The sequence below is a fragment of the Sus scrofa genome, chromosome 2 (assembly GCF_000003025.6).
Source record: "Sus scrofa isolate TJ Tabasco breed Duroc chromosome 2, Sscrofa11.1, whole genome shotgun sequence".
NCBI classification, from domain to species: Eukaryota; Metazoa; Chordata; class Mammalia; order Artiodactyla; family Suidae; genus Sus; species Sus scrofa.
This window is the reverse complement of record NC_010444.4, coordinates 134,660,669-134,680,161: the sequence shown is the minus strand read 5'-3', so window position 1 is coordinate 134,680,161 and position 19,493 is coordinate 134,660,669. Positions and strand designations below refer to the sequence as shown.

Below are 19,493 nucleotides of genomic sequence, written 5' to 3'. Positions count from 1 at the left end.
CCATTTCCACAAAGATGCCAGTGGGACTTACGGGTTCACACAGACTGACCCCTGCAGAGCTACGGAGGCTAGCTCCCTTAAAAGCCCTCCCTGCATAGACCCCTCCCCTCTGTGCACCAGGGCCCTTTCTAGGACATGCTAAGTGGGACTGGTGCTGGATCACCACTTAACTGAGAGGCTGGCAGGGCTGCCAAGTGGCCAGCAGCTTCTTTGCTGCCCATAATAACTGGTCTCCCTTTCCCAAGCCCCAGGTCTGCATCTAGAGCCTGACATGCTAACACGCCTTTGCACATTGCAGCATGACTGCTGGTGGCTGTTCTCACAGCCAGCCCCTTGTCTTCGCATCAGAACAGAGATACACTCCAGAACCCCATCGGCCAGCCATGACAACTTCTACCCTTCAGGAGATGAGGAAAACTGCTTGCTGCAGAGAGGGTGGAAAGAAAGGGAACAGGAAGGAGACGCAAGACCCAGGAGTCAGGCAGAGCCAGGAAATTACTCCTGGCCTGTGGGAACAGGGTTCACAGGGAGGGTGGGGCGGGGGAGGGCGAGTATCCAAAAGGACCAGGCTCCAAGACAACACTCAACAACTCCCTGTTGGTGGCAGGAAAGGGACAGGACATGTCTAACTCTAAATCTACTTATGCTTCACAGTTCAGGTACTGCAAGATTTTTCTTAAGATGAGGGACTACCTAAGGTGTAAGAGACAACAATTTTCCCAAATACCAACTTCACAAGAGGCCTATTACTCATAAAGAGTTTTTCTTATTAAATGTAATAGGAGTTTCTGTTATGGTAACGAACCCGACTAGTATCCATGAGGACGCCGGTTCGATCCCTGGCTTTGCTCAGTGGGTTAAGGATCCGGCATTGCTGAGAGCTGTGGTGTAGGTCCCAGACACAACTAGGGCTCTGCCTTGCTATGCCTGTGGTGTAGGCCAGCAGCTGTAGCTCCAATTTGACCCCTAGTCTGGGAACCTCCATATGATACAGGTGAGGCCCTAAAAAGACTAAATAAGTAAATAAAGTATTTAAAGGTAATGGTTCAACTGAAAAGAATTATATAAAGTATGAAAACCTAAAATCCATGGAAAAGGTGAAGGGATTTAGGCAGTTAGCACCTTCCTCTCAACCTCTGAGTTTTTAAAATTCATTGTTCAAAAATTTTTATTAGCGTACAGTTGATTTACAGTGTTGTATTGATTTCTGCTGTACAGCAAAGTGACACAGTACCATATCTATCTATCTACTTATCTATATTCTTTTTCTCATATTTTCTTCCATCACGGTCCATCCCAAGAGAGTGGATATAGTTCCCTGTGCTGTATAGTAATATCTCATTGCTTATCCATTTTAAATATAACAGTTAGAATCTCCTAAACCCAATCAATTTCTGAATTTTAACAGGGCCTGCCTTGGGGGCAGCTGTCACTCAGGCAGAGAGGGCTGGGCTGCTGCGTGAAAGGGGGGCTTTGGGGCTCTGGGTGCGACCCTAAAATCATGGTCACCAAGACCCTCCCGCCAGCTCTCACACAGTGCTCACCTCGCTTGAGTCAAAGATGGTGGAGGGCGCAACGATCCCATTGAGTCCAGCAGCCTTGCGGATGATCACCTCAGCTTCCTGAAATCGTCCCTGAGAGATGAGCCATCGGGGGGACTCAGGAATGAACCTGGAAGTGCAAGGAGCAATCTGACTGAGGCCTTCCTGCCTAACGGACCAGTGTAGCACAAGTGGAAGCGGGAAATGGGGTTTCGGAACCAGAACTGGGTTTGGGGAATGTTCGATGTTTCCAAGACAGAAGCTAAGAGATGTACCCTACTACACCCAGGAATGACCTGAAGTGTGAGCTTCGGATACACGGGAGATCACAAAATTTCAAGGGGCCAGCACACCAGGATGGGAATTCCTCCCCTGGCTAGCCACCTCCATTTCTGAGGAGTGGTGGTGCCACCTGCTGGACACTAGGTAGACAGGCACGAAACGGGCTCCTGAAGCCTGCCTTCAGCCACCGGCGCAGCCCAGCCCAGATCTTTACCTTGCTGTTCTCCTCTGCTTGTTCCAGGCAGTGCAGTGTTTCTGCACTGCCCTCTTAGCCTCTAGCTTTTCCTTAGCACTCCTCTATCCCAACCCCTGACTCAGTGAGCTGACTCTGCAAGGCATGTGGGTGCTTTGAGACTTTGCGGACCTTATTTTCTACCTCACCAGGTAGCCGCTGCTCTTAGGCCATGATTGCGACTCATCGGTATCTACCTTCTCCCTCTACGCTTGGCCATGTCATGCTCTCATGTCCATGTGGACCAGTGATCTCATCATCCCTACCCCAGTCCCTCAGCTGTATTCTCTCTCTTGATATGTACTGCCCTTCCCTCTGCCTGTCCTCTATCTTGGAGGCTCATTCAGCTACCTGGCTTCCTTCATTCAGCTACCCTGAGGACTCTCACTTACAGTGTGCTCCCTCTTCACCCAGTGCCTACGACATGAGGCCATGGCAACGCACAACCAGAGCCAGGGCTTAAGCTGTCTTGTCCTGCAGTCTGACAGCTTCCTGGAGGTCACACTAGACCCCACTGTCTCACAGCTACCGCTTCTTCCTTTCCCTGCACGCTGATCAACCCAGCACAGGGCTGAGAACAAGTCTGTTGATGCCTTGGGGTTGTTCTGTTCTGTTTTTGGCTTTTCTGAGTATGGAAAAACATCTGAAACAACTTATAAATAATTTAGACTTCCTGTCTCTGGGCGCCCAAGTAGGGATTGGCGGGTTGCTGCTGCCCCCTAGTGAAGGCCAGACAGAAGGCATCCTGCTGGTGGGCACCACTGGGCACAGGGCCACACTCACCACCAGAGCACCACACACAGCAATCCAGGCACCGTCAGGGCCAGTAGCAGCATCCGCCAGTCTCTGATGAAGTAAGCAAACAGTGGCAGCAGCATGTAGCCAAATGCATAAAATATGCACACTCCTAACGTAGAGAATATAATACGAACGGACTTGCCAAGAATTTCTGTTCCTGTTCAAAACAAGGGAGGAGTCATGTTAGTATTTTAATTCCAGTTATTTCCTTATTAATCTTCTATTGCATAATTTTCAACACAGAGATAAGAAGGCAGGCAGAATTATCTTGAGGTTTCCAAGCCCCAGGGAGGGTTGGGATTCTGACCACCTGCTGGGGGTGCCTCACTGTGGCCTCACTGGCTCCTCAGCCACAGTTCTCTAGTGAAACTGTCATCACTTCCTGAAGCTGTAGGCTAAAGATGCCACGTGAGGCCTCGAAGTTAAACCTCATGTGAGGAAGGATTCATTAAAGGGGAAGTCATTATTAAGCCACATATGCTAACTGTTACACTTTAAGGAAAAATATTGTAATAAATGTGAAAAGAAAGGAATAATCCTTTCAACAAGCAATCCAAGGACCCCACAGACCAATAAGCTAGAGTTAGATTCCTCTGAATAGTGAGACTGGCAACTTTTCAGTGAGAACAGGCCAAAGCCTTGCAGGGTTGATGCTGAACTAAAACCAGGAAGCCCACTCCTGTGACTAAAGCCCACTCCTATCAATTGCTTTTGCCAGTTGGTTTCACTGGCCACTGTGTTTTACAGAAGGGGTAGTTTTCTTCCTTGGTGAGCCTGCCAATCATGGCCCTTGCTCCTCACGTCATGCCTCCCTCTTTCCTTAGCTACCCCAGCCCTGGGCAGTGGCATGCCCTTTTTTTTGGGGGGGGCACCCTACTTTTAATAGATGACCTTGGGTGAGTTCCTATAAAATGGCCATGAGGTACTCATGTGACCAAGGTGCCACACCTTGGAAGCCAGAAAAGAACTAGAATCCAGCAGTCAGTGCTGTTGGGGACCCAAGGATGGGCACTTGGTCGAGTCAGTCTCCCTTGCTACTCTTTGGGTTCACCAAGAATCCCTGTCAGTGCTGCCAGAGACCACATCCCCCGGGGGGACATCACAGCTGCCTCCATAAAGTGGGAGGTGGGAGGATGGTGAAACACAGGATCAAGTACTCAACTCCAACTTGATGGCCATACCCAGGACAAACGCTGCCACATAGTTGGAGATCTGGCCCATGCCTACAAGGAAAAATAGCACAGCAAACATCTCATAGTTCTTCGAGAAGACCTGCAGGAAGCTGAAGCCTGTCTGCATGCCCATCGTTACAAACAGCACATTCTTCCGGCCAAACCTGGGAAGGAAAGGAGAGTGATAGAGACCCAGCTGGGAGAAGGCAGAGGGAATGGGCTCTACCCAAAGGGGTATCTCCCCAGAGTCACATAGGGAGGGGCTGTGGGCAGGGCTGCCAGGGCACTTGGTGCAGGGCAATCCTGTTACCCGCCCTCCCCACTTTCCCGGGCCAAAGTACACTCTGGGCACCAGGGGTGCCCAAAAGGCAGTGGCAGAATTAAGATAATGATTACCAGGGAACGAAACACATTCATTATGCTTGAATTCATACGTTCATAATTTATTTTTAAGAAGAATTGGTTTACTTTTGGAGGATTATGGAGAAACAGCTCATTATAAATGAAAACTGGGAAATAAAGGGGAAAACGTGTGTCCTGGCTTTCCTATGGAAACTCTGTGAAGAGTAGCCACTAACAGATGAGGGGAATGTATCATTTTATAAAAGTATTCTAACTATTAAATGAAAACAAAATGATAAAATTAGAACATCATCATTTTACAACACCCAACGAATAAATAGATATGGCATTATGTTTCAACGACCGCTAATCGTAAAAAGAGACACTTGAACATCGCATGACTCCTAGAGTCTTGCCAAAGGAGCTGAACCTGAATCCTCAAGCCTCTAGATGCAGATGCAATTTGCAAGAAATGCAGAAAAAAGAGGAATATGCTGTACCATACCATGAGTACATAATCAGCAAAATTCAGCCTGGGAAATTCCACAAGTGAAAGAGCACAGGCACAGAAAACGATGGAGACTCTCTAGATTAATAAAAGACATAAAAATGTTTAAGTGGGCATTACTAAACTTGTGTTTAAGTATGCATACTGGATGATAAAACTACCAAAAAATCCATAAGGGGGTTATTACTATATATATATATACACACATATATACATATATATATATATATATATTTTTTTTTTTTTTGTCTTTTTGCCTTTTCTAGGGCTGCTTCCGCGGCACATGGAGATTCCCAGGCTTAGGGGTCCAATCAGAGTTGCAGCTGCTGGCCCACGCCAGAGCCACAGCAATGTAGGATCTGAGCCTCGTGTGCCACCCACACCACAGCCCACGGCAATGCCGGATCCTCAACCCACTGAGTGAGGCCAGGGAGCGAACCCACAACCCCATGGTTCCCAGTCAGATTCGTTAACCACTGAGCGGCAACGGGAACTTCGGTTATTACTATAAAAAGCCAGACTAGTGGTTACTTATAAGGGAGGGAGGCCCTCATCCTTGGGACTGGACAGATGGATAGGGCTTCTTGCTGGCTGACAAAGTTCTATTTCTCGACTCAGTGGTATTTACAAGGTTTTCTTCCTGGCATAATTCATTAAGCCATATTTGTTTTATGTGCTTTTCTGTATCTGTGTTCATTTACATTTAAAAAAAAAAAACACGGGGTTTTTTTGAGTTCGTTTGGTTTTAAAGACAGAGCTTCAACAAGGACAGACAAGTCAACCTAGTTCATTCAACTTAGCAGATTCAGCCTGAGTCTGGCCAGGGCTGACAGACACCACTTTCATTCAATGACTATTTATTTGAACATCTATGATGTACTAGTCACTAGGGATATATATGAATAAAAAAAGATACTGCTCTGCCCTCAAGGAGCTTAGAGCCTATAGCTGGTGAGACAGACAATAATCACATTTTAACCAAACAACCACACTACTGAGTGTAGGATTACACACTGAAACAGGAGCACTGACGGATCAGCATGCTGGTGACAAGGGACACAGCAAAGGAGCCCAGCCTGGACCGGAGGCAGGGGCTGGGGATGTGGGCATTCAGGGAACGTCTCCCTCCTGATGGGAGGCCCAAAGGAAAAACAGTTGTTGACAAGTAGGGAAGAGGGATCAGCTTTCAAGCATGTTCACAGTACAGTGGGGAGACCAACATTATTCATATGACTACGCTTTAATTTATCAGTTTCTTATAGGTGCTGTGAAGGCAAGGCACAGGGACCAGGGCAATGCAGACCTTGGACCCTGAGGCAGCCTGTGTGGTGGGGGTGGGGCGGGGAACACTTTGCCAAGATGGTGAGAGGAGCACACACAACTGAGGCCAGAGGGGCTGATGAACACGTGGGGCCAGCTGTTCCCAGGAGACTGGGGAGGTGGGCAGGAGCCAGACTGCCCAAGGCCTTCAGCCATGGTAAGGAGTGTGGAGCTTCTCCCCACTGCAACAGGGGGTTTTGTTTTTGACGATACTGGCAACCCGTAGAGCAGAGGCCAGAGATGTTCTAAATGCTAAAACGCACAGGATAGGGCATCTACCCAGAGAAAACCACGACTCGCAAAGACACATGTACTCCGATGTTCATTGCAGCACTATTTACAATAGCCAAGACATGGAAACAACCTAAATGTCCATCGACAGAGGAGTGGATCAAGAAGATCTGGTACGTATACACAATGGAATATTACTCAGCCATTAAAAAGAACGAAATACCAGCATTTTTCGCAACATGGATGGACCTAGAAACTATCATGCTAAGCAAAGTCAGCTGTACAATGAGACACCAACATCCAATGCTTTCACTGACACGTAGAATCTGAAAAAAGGACAGACTGAAATTCTTTGTAGAACAGATTCTGATTCACAGACATTGAAAAACTTATGGTCTCTGGAGGAGACAGTTTGGGGGGTGGGGGATGTGCCTGGGCTGTGGGATGGAAATCCTGTGAAATCAGATTGTTGTGATCATTATACAACTACAGATGTGATAAATTCATTTGAGTAATAAAAAATAAAATAAAATAAAATGCCCAGGATGGCACCTCTCCACACAACAAAGCATTCTCTGGTTCAAAATGTCAACAGTGTCAAGGCTGAGCAGCCCTGGCCTAAAAGGAGACCCCGACTCCGCCCTGCACTGCTCTGTAACAGGAGCGTCCCCCGGGCCAGCCAACCGAGAGATGGGGCCTTCCTACCCTGCTTTCCCTTCCCAGGGGCCCCCTGGGAAAGGAGGGAAGAGGGAGACCCAGGGACCCCTTACGTAGCCCTAGCTAGTCCTTGGCAATCCTGGGTGGAGCTAGAGACCCTTGTTTTTAAAGTCTGTCAGCAAAAGTCAGACACACATACATGCCTAGAAAATAGGAAATTTCAGCTACCTCTCTGCAGGGGTGTGCCTCTCTTGTAATTCTGCACGTAAAGGTGACTCTATGATGCCAGATGCTCTGACAACCCAAGATTACTGTAATTGCTCTTGACTTTCAGGCTTGCTCATATTGCACAAAGGAGTCCTCTATGAAAAGTTACTATTGATATCCTAGACCCCGCTGCAGGGTATGAATCCATTGCTTTTAGGTAATCTGCTTGGCTTAGGTTTTTGAAGTGGCTCACTTAGGAGGAAACTATCCATGCCACAGAGCCTTGGGCTTTCCAAGGGAGTTTAGACAAGCTTGAGGGCTGGTGTTGAGAGCTGAAGGCAGGGGCTGTGGCCAGAATAGGCACATTTTTGGCGATTTCACTTACTGGACTTAAACAGATCATACTTAGGTCTGCTGGCAAAGGTTTTTTTTTTGTTTTTGTTTTTGTTTTTTTTTTTTGTTCTTTTGCCTTTTCTAGGGCTGCTCCTGAGGCATATGGAGGATCCCAGGCTAGGGGTCTAACCGGAGCTGTAGTCACTGGCTTACGCCAGAGCCACAGCAACGTGGGATCTGAGCCGCGTCTGCAACCTACACCACAGCTCAAGGCAACGCTGGATCCCTAACCCACTGAGCGAGGCCAGGGGTCAAACCCACAACCTCATGGTTCCTAGGCAGATTTGTTAACCACTGAGCCACGACAGGAACTCCCCAAAATTTTTTTTAAAGGTTTGAGAAACACCGTGCCAGTGCTTCTGAAGATTAAAGTGGTCCTCAGTGTATTCACTAATTTTGTTTCTGTGGGTGCAGACTTTGGAATTTAACCACCTTCCTCAGGGAATCAGGCTGTTACACGGTCATCAGGCTGTGACGCTGGCCCGCAGAGATCTACCTACCCCATGAAGCTGCTGACCCAGAAAAATGCACTGAGCTTGCTCTGAAACTCGGGTCCCTCCTCCTTGTTTTTCACATCAAGGTGACCCCTCTGAGTCTCCGCTGCCACCCAACCCCGTGGGAGGGGAATGCCCACTAGCCCTCTGGGAGGGCCTCTGAGAGCAGCCCCGGGCACGCCATCCTCTCACGCCACACTGGCCCCAGGCACCCTCATCCACGTTTGGGGCTCTGAGGAGGGTTCCATGAGCTCACGATTCCTGAATGTGTTTCTCCAGCCCAGACCTGTGGTGTACGCAGCACTGCATCCACACATCCGACCCCATTCTCAGTTCCTCCTACGAGACCCCTAGTCTCATATCACCCCAACTCCAGTCTGTTCATTTGAACTCCACATCTTCTCCTGCAAATACCGTCCTCTTCCAGAGTGCTGTCCGAGAGAAGGGTGCGTCATCTGTCTGGCTGGGCAAGTCGGAAGTCTCTCTCCTCTCACTTCCCTCGTCCAGCCCACAGCCCAGTCCTGCTGGTGCACCTTCTACCACTCCTCTGTGTCTCTGCTGCCTTCAGCCTAGTCCGAGCCACCACTGTTTCTTGTGTAAATTTCTGTAATAACCACTTAACTGGCCTTTCCACAATCCCTCTTGCTTCCTTTCAATCCTTTCTCCACAAAGCTATCAAAAAAAATCTTTTAATTAATTAAACTTTTTTTAGGGTTGCACCCACAGCATATGGGAGTTTCCAGGCTAGGGGTTGAATCAGAGCTGCACCTGCTGGCCTACACCACAGCCCCAGCAACGCCAGATCCGAGGCGCGTCTGTGACATATACCACAGCTCATGGCAACGCCAGATCTTTTAACCCACTGACAGAGGCCAGGGATTGTACCTGTGTCCTCATGATACTAGTCGGGTTCATTTCCACTGAGCCACAACGGGAACTCCTCAAAAAATCTTTTTAAAATGGCAAATCTGGAGTTACCGTCATGGCTCAGTGGTTAACAAATCCGACTAGAACCAGGAGGTTGCGGGTTCGATCCCTGGCTTTGCTCAGTGGATTAAGGATCTGGCGTTGCCGTGAGCTGTGGTGTAGGTCGCAGACGCAGCTCAGATCCCACGTTGCTGTGGCTCTGGTGTAGGCCGGCGGCTGTAGCTCCAATTCGACCCCTAGCCTGGGAACCTCCATATGCTGCAGGAGTGGCCCTAGAAAAGGCAAAAACACAAAAATAAATAAATAAATAAAATAAAAATAAAAGGGCAAATCTGAGGATGTCACATCCTCAATAGCTCCCCACTGCTCTGTGATTAAAACCCGGATGCCCACCTGCCATCTGCTAAGCCTGGCCTGCTCTTCTGCTTGGGCCCCTCCACATCATCTCCACACCGCCCCAGAGGACTGCCTTCTGGCTCCCACACTGTGCTAGGCCCTTCCTGTGTCTTAGGTACATGTGGCTCCCTTGCCCAGAGTGCTCTTTCCTCTCTCCTGCCATTAGCTGGCTAACTTCTCCTCACCTTTCAACCCGCTAGCTTCGCTTACGGTCTCAGCCTCCTCCGTCGGGGCCTCTCTGAGCAGCCTGTACTTCCCCTCTGTATCACTCACTTATCGCCACAGAAGAGAACAATACTTCCCTCCATGTGTCGTTTAATACAATCTGCCTTGCTAGCAGGCAAGATCTGGAAGAGCAGGGCTCTAGAATGGCAGTCCACATGAAACAAGGGATTAGGATTCTCTGGGCCTGAAGTCTAGCCCTGCCACTTGCCTGCTCTGTGACTCTGGTAAGCCGTTTAATTCCTCTGGGTTTCATTTTCCCCATCTGTAAAATGAGAATAACAATACTTCCTACTTCATAGGGTTATGAAGATTAATTTATTTATTTGTACAGTGTGCTGAAGAGTGAATGGCACATATTAGACGCCCTGTGTTTGTTAAAGAAATACAGGTAATCGGCTGTGCTTGCTACTAGGTTACGGGTCTTTCCCCTAAAGAAACAAAGCCCTTTGCCCTTTCTCAGGCTCATCTACAGTTGTCAGGCAGTAGTTATGGCCTACTTAACACGTCCGTGCTCACTGGTGACTGTAGGAATGGGTCCCCTAAAAAAAAATCACTAGATGACACTCTGGAAAAGACAAATCAAGTGAGAAATGCACATATTCCTTATGAACGAAGACTGGGAGGATGCTGGGACTCCTCCCAGTGTGGCCAAGGACTTCGCCGAAGGCCGCTCTTCTTGCCATGGGCTTCTCCCACAGACCCTGAAGCCCAGGGGTAGGAAGACACAGTAAGATAAACAAACCCCTCTGTGGATATCATGGAACCTATGGACTTTTCTCCAGGAAAATGCTCATACACGCTCTAAAATTTTGCATGTAATCTCCAAAGTAAATGAACTTCCTAAAGCCAAGAATGGACCTTAAGTGAAGAGCCCCGGAATTACATAGATCACCTGCTTATGGGTCAAAACAGCACATTTCCTGATTGCCGTGAAATGCCATAACTACAAGCCTCTTAGCTAAAGGGTGTCAGCCCTGTGAACACAAGAGTTCTGCCCATCACGCTGCTACTGGCCACTGAGCTCTCCTCTCACCTGGATGGGAGAGCGAGGGCCTGGGGAACATGGAAGCGGTCAGCCACGGGGCACCCCAAGATCTACAACAGCGCTCACGTGCACGTGTGTGGAGTCCATCTCTCCTAGGCTCCAAGACATGAAAGAGTTATGCTCTTGAAGAGAAGGCCGGCCAGCCAGTGTAGAGGAGAAGTGGGGCGTATTTCCTGGTCAACTAGATCATGGATACACTTGGCTGAGGTCGTTCTGCTCAGCAAGTGTTAGGGAGAGGAGCTTGCTGGTTTTTTTTGCCTGGTATGGAGTGTATACCTTTTTAAAAATACAAGGCTCTGGGCCTTCCCTTTTTAAAAATACAAGGCTCTGGGCGGAGACACTACCTTGCTCAGGGCTGGGGTCCCCTGCAGCTGCAGGAGATAGACAGCCACCTTACCTGTCTGAGAGCTGCCCCGAAATGAAGGAGCCCACCAGCACACCCCCGAAAAACAAGGAGATCGTGAGCGGGGCCTTCCAGTCGTCCTCACACACCAGGTTCCACTGAAAGAGGAGCAGAGGGATGTATCACTCACTTCTTTTAAAAAATGTTTTAAATGTAAGGCTTCTTGTTGAATGAAATTGGAATATCCTGCCTCCCCACACGCTCTCTTTACACCACCGCAAGGGTGTGTGAGCTCACTGAGGCAAGTGAAGGCTCATCAGGTGACGAGGCAGAAAGCAGGGGTCTCCTTGCAGGGAGACTGGCCTTGCTCGCCTTCCTATTTGTAAGAGCTTTTAGCTCCACTATTTTGCTACCAATTCAAGGAGGGGAGAAAGGCAGGGAGTAAATATTTCACCTATGTACCAATTCAGAAGGAGGTGAGGTCTCTCACGGTTGCTCTTAAGGATGTGGGCTGAGCCCAGGACTGTGGGCTCATTTCATTGGGGATTAGGCCATTGGCAGGGATGGCACAGGAGCGGTTCTGGAGCAGGGCTCAGTGGCTCTAAGAGTCAAGGCATCCAGCGAAGGTCTGAGGCCAGAGAGCATGGTATGTACCATCTGAATCTGTTCCTTCAGCTCTGCTCAGGCCCTAACTCTGGGCCAATGACTCTTGGGTCCTTCTGCTGACATTTAGAGCTGGGATCCTGGATGCTGCGCCAACACTAGGCCCAATGACAGCCAACAGCTCTGAACAAGGAGTTAAGAAACTGAGTTTTAACTTCTACCCTACTGTCATTCCACCTTAGACAAGCTCTTTCCCCTCGTTGTGCCTTAATTTCCCCATTTGCGAAACAGTGATTCAGACAGGGAATGGGCCGCAGTGCTTGAGTTTCTCAGGACCCAATGTGGAGCTCCATCCACAGTCAGCATGGAGAGGTCTGTGGGTGGGGAACCACCTGAACACTCAGACATTAGATTATTCCAGCCTAACAAGGGCCAAAAGAAGGAAGAAAAACCAAAACAGGAAGCTTGGTGGTTCCCAGAAAGATGTTTCCCAGAAGAGAGAGATGGCGCTCAGCAGTAATCAAGAAGGCCACCTTCCCGGGAAATTAGACCCTGGCTTGTCTGGTGCCAGAAAGTGAGCCTGCCCTCCATAGAGCCTGCATCTCTTCCAGGCCAGACCCAGAGAGAAAAAACCAGTCTGTTTCTGGGCCCAGCTGGGCAGTGTGTGCACATAGCCTCCAGGCATCTTAGAGGGGGTCAGAGGGCAGCCCTCAGGGTGGACATGAAGTACCGTCGCAGCCGATGATAAGGATCACTCAGCCACACAGCTGGCTCTCTGCTCTAGAACAATCGTGTACCTTGGATGGCCCGAGGATGGGGTGCTGATCCCCAGTGCAGGGAAAAGGCGGGGGTCACCAACTCCTAAATCTAGAGGAAGCCCAGTCTGGCAGGAGACAGGCAAAGAGCACCACGGCCTGAATGGTCAGGCTATGCGAGCCTTCCCACCTCTGCAGCCTCAGAGTGCTCCTAGGGCAGCCCCTGCCTGGACACAGCTGCTGAAGTCAGGATGGGAGTGGCAAGGGAGGCAGAGCTGAGGGACTAGGTGATAGGGTGCCAGCCTCTGCTGTCAGGCAGAGCTTCAGGGCCAGATTAAGGCTATTGCCACTTTTGAATATGATGGGAACTATTCCCAGCTAGCATGCATTACTAATAATCAAAAGATAATCAAAATGAAGAGAATTAGCAGCTGCTTCCCAATAGGTCTGTCATGAGGGTTAGGGACTGATATAGCTGAAATACTGGATGGGACGTCCACAGGGGTTTCTGCAATGAGTCGTGGGGTAGAACTATCCCCAGCCTCACACCACGTCAAGTCTCTCCATATAGGCTTCTAGGGACTTCTGGACTGGCAAGGCCAGGTGCCACCTGGAACCAGGTCAGTCTATGCTCTGCAGGAAACAAGGTGCCTGTAGCACCTCTTGGGAAAGGTCCCCAGAGCATCTCTCCGGCTCCCACAGCCTCATTCCCACCACCTGGACCTTACTCAGGCAAGTGGGTAACTACCTGAAGTCACTGCGGTCTCTATCCACCACTGACATGTCTTTTCTTATTTTTCTTTTTTTGTCTTTTTGTCTTTTTAGGGCTGCATCCACAGCATATGGAGGTTCCCAGGCTAGGGGTTGAATTGGAGCTGTAGCCACTGGCCTACACCACAGCCCCAGCAATGTGGGATCTGAACTGCATCTGCGACCAACACCACCGCTCACAGCAATGCCAGATCCTTAACTCAGTGAGTGAGGCCAGGGATTGAACCCACGTCCCCATGGATGCTAGTCGGGTTCGTTAACCGCTGAGCCACAATGGGAACTCGCCAACATTTCTTAATAATTCTAACGGCCTGGCTTTGGACCCTCCAAAAAGCAAGCATGGGTTAACACTTTCTTCCTACCAGCCACAAGGAGCTTGTGAGTAGGGTCAGCAAAGGTAGCAGGTCTCAAAAAATGAACAGAAGGGCCAGCACGGACTAGGTCCCACCCAGCCTAGCCATCTACTTACCTGTCAACCACGAGATGGACTGCAGTGGGCTTCAGGACTTGGCCTGAATCCTCCTTAGGAGGGGTGGGGTGAGAAGCCCATAGAGTCCAGGCTAGGTACCCTGGGCTTGCTGTGTTTAGAACAATCTAATATTTCTATACCGAGGTCTTGGCTCTGCAGGTGTGACTAAAGCAGCTATAAACTCGCTCACCATGCCTCCAACTGGTACGGAGGATGGGCTGCACTGGTTGATGATGACAAATATCAACATTAGAACTAAAGGTGTAGGGAGTTCCCATCGTGGCGCAGTGGTTAACGAATCCGACTAGGAACCATGAGGTTGCAGGTTCGATCCCTGGCCTTGCTCAGTGGGTCAAGGTTCCGGCATTGCCGTGAGATGTGGTGTAGGTCACAGACGTGGCTGGGATCCTGCGTTGCAGTGGCTCTGGCGTAGGCTGGCAGCTACAGCTCCGATTCGACCCCTAGCCCGGAACCTCCATATGCCACAGGAGTGGCCCAAGAAATGGCAAAAAGACAAAAAAAAAAAAAAAAGAACTACAGGCGTAGGTTTAAGATTTAGGTCATTACTCCTCAGCTGGGTGAGCTATAAGAGCAGATGCAAACTGAAGAAATCTGGGAGTAACTCTGGCCAGGGGGCTAGACATGCCATCCTTCCTGGTCAGAAATGTACCTTTCTAGTGGTGATGGCTTCATATACGTGGGTGTGTGTGTGTTTGTGTGTATCTTAAGCTTTTCAAACTACATACTTTGGTTATGTATAGTGTGTTTTACATCATTTATATCTCAATGAAGCTGTTGCATTTTTTAAGAAGGAAGAGAATTGTGTCTCTTGTACGCAGTATGTAATCAGTGCTCCTTCTCAGTTATGGGAAGTAGAGAGGTAATACAGTTCCTTGGGACTAAATGTTCTTACCTGTGAATTGGCTGGAGAAAAAAGAGACAGAGTCTGTGCCCACAGGGCAGAAGCTCCTCTCTGAGATGTACCTAGCCTGACTGCATCACTGGTTAAACGCACTGGTAAGCACTACCTGTTACAGAATGCCATGTTTGCCTACACATATTTCATCATGCCTCCTGCTGCAATTAATGGCGAATTCTTGTCCCCTTACCCCTTCAGTGTTCAGTTTGCTCACTCACTGAGTTAAGGATCTGGCATTGCTGTGAGCTGTGGTGTTGGTCGGAGATGAAGAATTTACTACCATATCCTCTGTCAAGCCTGGCAGCAGCTGGCAGAGGAAAGGCTTGATAGCTATTTGGGACCTACAGGAGAGAGGGACTAGATGAATAAAAAAGCTGTTAATCTCCGAAACCATAGTCTCCCTGAGGCTGAGTCCTTGGGATTGGCGGCCCGAAGCCAGGTGAACCCTGACCTTCAATCTCTAGAACAGATTATTTTCCTTTCTCCCTCATTCCCTTCTCTATGTCAGTTCTCAGCCACCAGAGAGAGGATCAATCTGACCACTCATGGCCAGATGGGTCTGTTGGGACTGCATGAGCACAGGGGCCCTTGGGAACCTGGCAGGTAGCTTGTCAGGTGGTGCAAGGCAGGGGTAAGGGTCAGTGCTTCCCTAGAGTGAAGGAAGTCAGCAAAGGTAGAGCAGTGAGGCACAGGGTCCAGGTCTCTTGGGTCTCCCCACCCTGGTCCAGAAAAAGAGACTTTCCAGGAGAGCAGGGTGTGAGTGAGAGTGCTGCCAAGGGCCAGGGCAGGGGGCTTCTGGGAAGCAGAGACTGGCAGGGAGCAAGGGGACAAAGAGGACTGACAGATCTTGGCTGAAAAGACCCTAACTCAGGGGTGACAGAAGAGCTAGAAATCTCTAAAGGAATCTTTATGGCCACAGGCTGTGCTATGGAGACACCAAAAAGCAGGTGACCCAGGCAGCTTGAGAAATCATCCAGGTTGCCAAAGAAGGGGGCAACCTGGGCCAAGAAGCACTCAGGGATTGAGCAGCACTGCATGGGGAGGTGGCTGACTCCACTGCACCCCAGGGGTGACTGAAGGGCAAGAGAAGGGGCCAGCCTAGGAGCATGTGGACCGCCACACTATTCCTGAAACATGGGAGAATCACCTCTTTCACCTCAGAGTGTCCCCTTCTTCCTGCCAGACATAACGCCTTGCTGCAGATCCACATAGGCGCAAGCCCCAGTTCATGGGGTGGGAGGATGACATTTCCTTTAAAATATTATTCTGCTTGGCTACCACCCCCAAGTGTACCTTCTTTGCATTAAACCTGCCCTTTTCTTCTTCAGTTCTCACACTTTAGAGAAGATTCTGAAATCATTCATGAATCCATTCAGCAAAAATTTTCATGAGTATCTGATCTGCACCCAGCATCAAAATTGGGGCTTGCGGGAGATATGAAGATGGAAATTGACTACAAAGCTTAGTACTAGAGGTGCACATGTTAACTTCAACACAGAAAAAAACTAAACAGGAGATGTGAGGTTTTCATCTTCTGTTGAAAAACATGAATAGGAATTGAATACTAGTGCACCTTTATGTATGATTTAGGGCAGAGGGCAGACTTGGAGACATTTAGCAGGCTCGAGACTAGCTGCAGGGGTCAGCAGGCCAGGTCTGGCTTGAAAGAAAATGGGCCTTAGAAAAATGGAGCCACCAGAATGTTAATGCAACAGCCTCTCTGTTTCGTCAGAGAGGAAAAAGCAGGTTTGAGCTTAAGGTCTGGCATTCCACCATCCCCACACAAAGGGCCCAGTAAGGTATTAATCTTGGCTCCCTGCGAAGATTGACAACCTGTAAGTAGGTGAAAGGGCACACAACTCGTAGAAAACTGCTAAGCCAGCTAAAGAAATAGGCTAACTGTACAAGGGGAAAGGCTGACACTGGCAGCAACATAGCTCAAGGACCCTTCTGGAACAGTGGGTGTTTGGGAGCTCATCATCAATGCCACCACTCGCAGCTGAAGACAGGATTGGGGCAGCAAAGCAAGAGCAAGTGGCTAGGAGTTCCTGCTGTGGCTGAGTGGTAACGAGCCTGACTGGTATCCACGAGGACATGGGTTCAATTCTTGGCCTTGTTCAGTGGGTGAAAGGATCCGTCGTTACTGTGAGCTGTGGTATAGGTGGCAGACACGGCTCAGACCTGGTGCTGCAGTGGCTGTGGCGTTGTAAGTCAGCGGCTACAGCTCCAATTTGATCCCCAGCCTGGGAACCTCCATAGGCCATGGGTGCGGTGCTAAAAAGACAAAAAAGAAGAAAAAGAAGAAAAAAAGCAAATGTTCAGTCCCTAAGTCAGGGACCCTAGGAGTCAGGGGAACATCTTAAGAGAAGCCATAAGCTGCTTCTGATTTCCTTGCCTCTTCCTTCCATTGGCAGCCAGAAGCAGAATTTTCAGAAATCCCTTAGCCATGGATTATGGCTTCCCCTCTGTGGTTTCTATCTGCAATCTGAGGGACAGCCTGTGCTTTCACAGCTCTGACTTCCAACACAGTGATAGATGTGCTTGTGAGGCTAGGTCGGAGGATTTGTGATGACTGGAATTTTTTTTTTTTTTTTTGCAGAAGGGTCATGCTCGGGATATGCAGAAGTTCCCAGGCTAGGTATTGAACTGGCATCACAGCAGTGACAAGGCTGGATCTTTAACTACTAGGCCACCAGGTAACTCTGACGATGGGAAGTTTGAGTACTCCATGCCCTCTTTGGCCACAAATCATGGTCAGCTAGCTCTAATGAGTGCCTCTTTTCTCAAGTAGCAATGCCTCAAGACACTTGAGTGATGTCCTTCGCTGAGAGAGCCCAGTGAGGCTCCTGTCATGCTCGTACTACATATATGTGGAGTAAGGGGGCACAGATGCTGGGGACAGCAAAAGTCAAATATACAAAATCACCCCACAGGCGCGCGCGCGTGTCTCTTGGGGGCAGTGCTCAGACTCCTTTGAAGGGTGACAACCCCCAGAAGCAACACACACAGGGTTTCCATAACTCATGTAAGCCACTCTGAGGCTCAAGCAGGGACATGTACATCCTTCCCTTCAGCCCCCTCCCTGTGAACTCTGCCCTCCTGCCAGGTTGTTTCTTGCTGTTCCAGACTTTGCGTCTGATGAGCTAAACATCAAAGACTCACTGAGACGTCTCCTCCTCCAAGAAGCCTTCCCTAAGCCTCAACTCCCTGATCCTGGCACTCAGTGAACTTGGGCACCCCAGAGCCTATCTAGGAGGACCCTTTTCAGTGACCTGCTTGCTCAATTCTGCTGAAACTGCAGGGAGTTAGAGGGCCAGTGTCTGAGTAAGATGCAAAGCTTATCTACATGCATCCATAAACCTCAGGTCATACATCCAGCTCTAATAACTGCAAGGTCACCAGGGGATAAACAAGGTCACCCAAAAGGAAAATCCAAGGAGCTGGGGAATGAGAAAGGTTTTCCCTCTGCTTCTATGAACTAAAGTTGTTATGCTTTAACTTAATCAGCCCAATGACTTTTCCTTAAAATATCCAAAACATTCCAGGTCAAGGTGTCCCCCTGAATGGATCTTTAGATGCAGGAATTCTAAAAAACTAATGATTAACTATGAACAAAAGGTAAACAGTTCCCTGGGTAAGGACCAGTCATTTTGGGGTGAAGGTGGGTGGGGAAGGAGTAACTGGAGAAAGGAGCAAGAGACAGTTTTATAGACATGCTTCCTTTAACTTTACAAGTTCAAGAAAGTAAAGGGGTGGGTATTTCCTCTCTTTCTGAGCAGATGCTAAGAGGCTGGAGGAAAAAACGGTGTCAGCTCCTTGGCCCAAGCTCTAGCTCTGGTCTTCAGCATTCCCACACCCATCTAGAGTAAGTCTTTAACTACTTAAAACCTTGGAGTATCTACCAGGAGTCGCCAGGGCCTTCTTGGCTTCCTCGTCAAGGTAGCCAACACGATGGGTGGCCAGCACGGACATCCGTGCTGCGACGGCCAAGATCTGGCTGGAAGTGACCGTGCAAAGTGCTCCCGAGTCACCTGGCTGGAGGATGCCCATCACCAGTGTGTAGTAAGTCTGTGGAGAGGGAGTGACAGCGCACACCTTGGCGGGTGGAGTGTGCGACCTTAAAGACTGCGAAGGTCCTCTCTACTCCCCGGTCCCAGGCTCCCGCACGGGGCTGGTACCCACCTCAGTCACGATGGTGGACAAGTAGATGTCCTGGCTGAACTCCCACCCATTCAGGCAGCCCTCTTGTTCCACCTGCTCTAGGTCCACGTCGCGCCCAGGCTCCAGCCCTAGAGCCGAGAAGTTGACAATCGTCTCGAGCCGGTAGCGACGGCAGCTGTGAGGCACCTCGCGGCCGTCCTGCAGCCGCAGCGGGAGACTGTGGTTGCGCCAAGCGCTGCTCAGGTTCGCGGTGTCTGGCACTCGGCAGCGGTGCTCCGGGGTCGCAGTGAGGAAAACGGCAGACAGGCCGTTGAAGCCGTTGGGGATGATGCTGGCGCTGAGCAAGAAGAAGATGAGGCGCTGGAAGGGCCCCCACTCGCCCAGGAAGGCGGTCATCTCGTCGTAGTCCCGCATGCCGCCCTCCGCTGCCCGTGGCGCGCGGCCCTGGGTCAGAAGACGCGGCGGCGCGCAGGGGCGGGGCTAGGTGTGCGCGTGCGCGTCGGGTCCCCACAGGGAAGCCTTCCTGAGGGACCGCTCGCAGACTGAGCAGGCTCTTGAGCTCCCGCCGCCACCGCGGCCTCACGGGAGAGACCGGCCTTACATAGACAGCGAGGCTGGGGCGGGCTCTGGGCCTAAGCTGCCAATCCCGCCGAGCCCAACGGCGGGGCGGGGCCACACGTGACGACGGTGGGCGGGCCCGGG

The 19,493-nt window shown here is 49.9% G+C and overlaps 1 protein-coding gene across 13 annotated transcripts in view; it reads right to left on the bottom strand.

The window, feature by feature from the left end:
• SLC22A5 (solute carrier family 22 member 5) overlaps positions 1-19,421 on the bottom strand; it is a 186,835-nt gene extending 167,414 nt beyond the window's left edge. For 5 of the 13 annotated variants that reach the window (XM_021085427.1, XM_021085430.1, XM_021085429.1 and 2 more), the window contains exons 1-5: positions 18,813-19,365; positions 11,168-11,271; positions 4,035-4,189; positions 2,839-3,010; positions 1,545-1,671 (exon numbers count right to left, since the gene is read on the bottom strand). In XM_021085427.1, the coding sequence (XP_020941086.1) occupies positions 1,545-1,671; positions 2,839-3,010; positions 4,035-4,189; positions 11,168-11,271; positions 18,813-19,205 (951 nt within the window). In that variant the 5' untranslated portion in view covers positions 19,206-19,365. Of the gene's footprint in view, positions 1-1,544; positions 1,672-2,838; positions 3,011-4,034; positions 4,190-11,167; positions 11,272-18,812 lie in introns of all 13 variants that reach the window. The other 8 variants (XM_021085428.1, XM_021085425.1, XM_021085426.1 and 5 more) reach the window with 4 other exon arrangements.